The sequence below is a fragment of the Buceros rhinoceros genome, unplaced genomic scaffold, assembly GCF_000710305.1.
Source record: "Buceros rhinoceros silvestris isolate BGI_N320 unplaced genomic scaffold, ASM71030v1 scaffold20639, whole genome shotgun sequence".
Classification (NCBI taxonomy): domain Eukaryota; kingdom Metazoa; phylum Chordata; class Aves; order Bucerotiformes; family Bucerotidae; genus Buceros; species Buceros rhinoceros.
The window spans coordinates 15,774-16,591 of record NW_010431180.1 but is presented as its reverse complement, the minus strand read 5'-3'; the positions used below and the strand labels follow the sequence as shown (position 1 = coordinate 16,591).

Here is an 818-nt window from a genome sequence, read left to right as displayed (position 1 = left end):
ACCGCCGTCTTCGGCAGCGCCATCATGACCGTCACCGTCGACTACTTCATCGAGCTCTTCCTCCTGGTGCAGTACATCTATGAGCGTATCAAGGTGGCCCCTTCTCGCCCCGTGTGCTGGTACAGCTGGGTCATCCTGGGCATCTGGCCGCTTCTCACCGTGCTGGGTGTCCTAGTCCAGTGGAAGGTCACGGCTGAGGGCTACTCCCACACAGAAGGTGTGTAGGGGTTGGCAGAGATGGCTGTGGCACAGGGTGGGTGCAGGAGCTGGGAGGCCTGGAGACCGGGGCGGAGGTACCCAGCACCTGGTTTGCATAGATAAGGGCTGTGGGCCTCTACGGGGGTACAACACTCAAGGGGAGGCCTGGATGCACGAAGCTGGGGCTGCTTTGGGTGTGGGGCTGCTTTGGGTGGTCTCCCCACTGCTCACAGGCCCCTCTGCCCTTCAGTGATCATCAGCCGGCAGCAGCGCCGCGTGCAGCTGATGCGTATCAAGCAGCGGGAGGACCGAAAGGAGAAGAAGAAGAAGCGGAGACCCCACCACCCGCCGCCAGAGCCTGCCTACCGCCGCAAGCCCAACCCTGTGCGCCGCTTCGATGGGGACGTGCTCTCCCCCGTGAGTCCCGCAGCCAGGGTAGAGATCTCCCCCGGCCTCTGCGGCCCTTCCTTCTCCGTGTGCGTGGGCTGGGGTGTGGAGAGGGGCGAGGTGCCCAGGCATCAGCCAGCACCTGAGCTCCTTGAGGGACAAGGCTGGGGCATCCCAGGGACAGGGTAGCTCAGGAGGGGCTGATATGGGACGTGGCCGCCATGGAGCACTTC

At 64.3% G+C, this 818-nt stretch overlaps 1 protein-coding gene across 1 annotated transcript in view; it reads left to right on the top strand.

The window, feature by feature from the left end:
• Positions 1-818, top strand: part of TMEM198 (transmembrane protein 198) — a 2,259-nt gene that overhangs the window by 759 nt on the left and 682 nt on the right. The window contains exons 3-4 of the mRNA XM_010143345.1: positions 1-217; positions 449-615. The exon at positions 1-217 is cut by the window's left edge and continues 1 nt beyond it. Coding sequence (XP_010141647.1) covers positions 1-217; positions 449-615 — 384 coding nt within the window. The remainder of the gene's footprint in view (positions 218-448; positions 616-818) is intronic.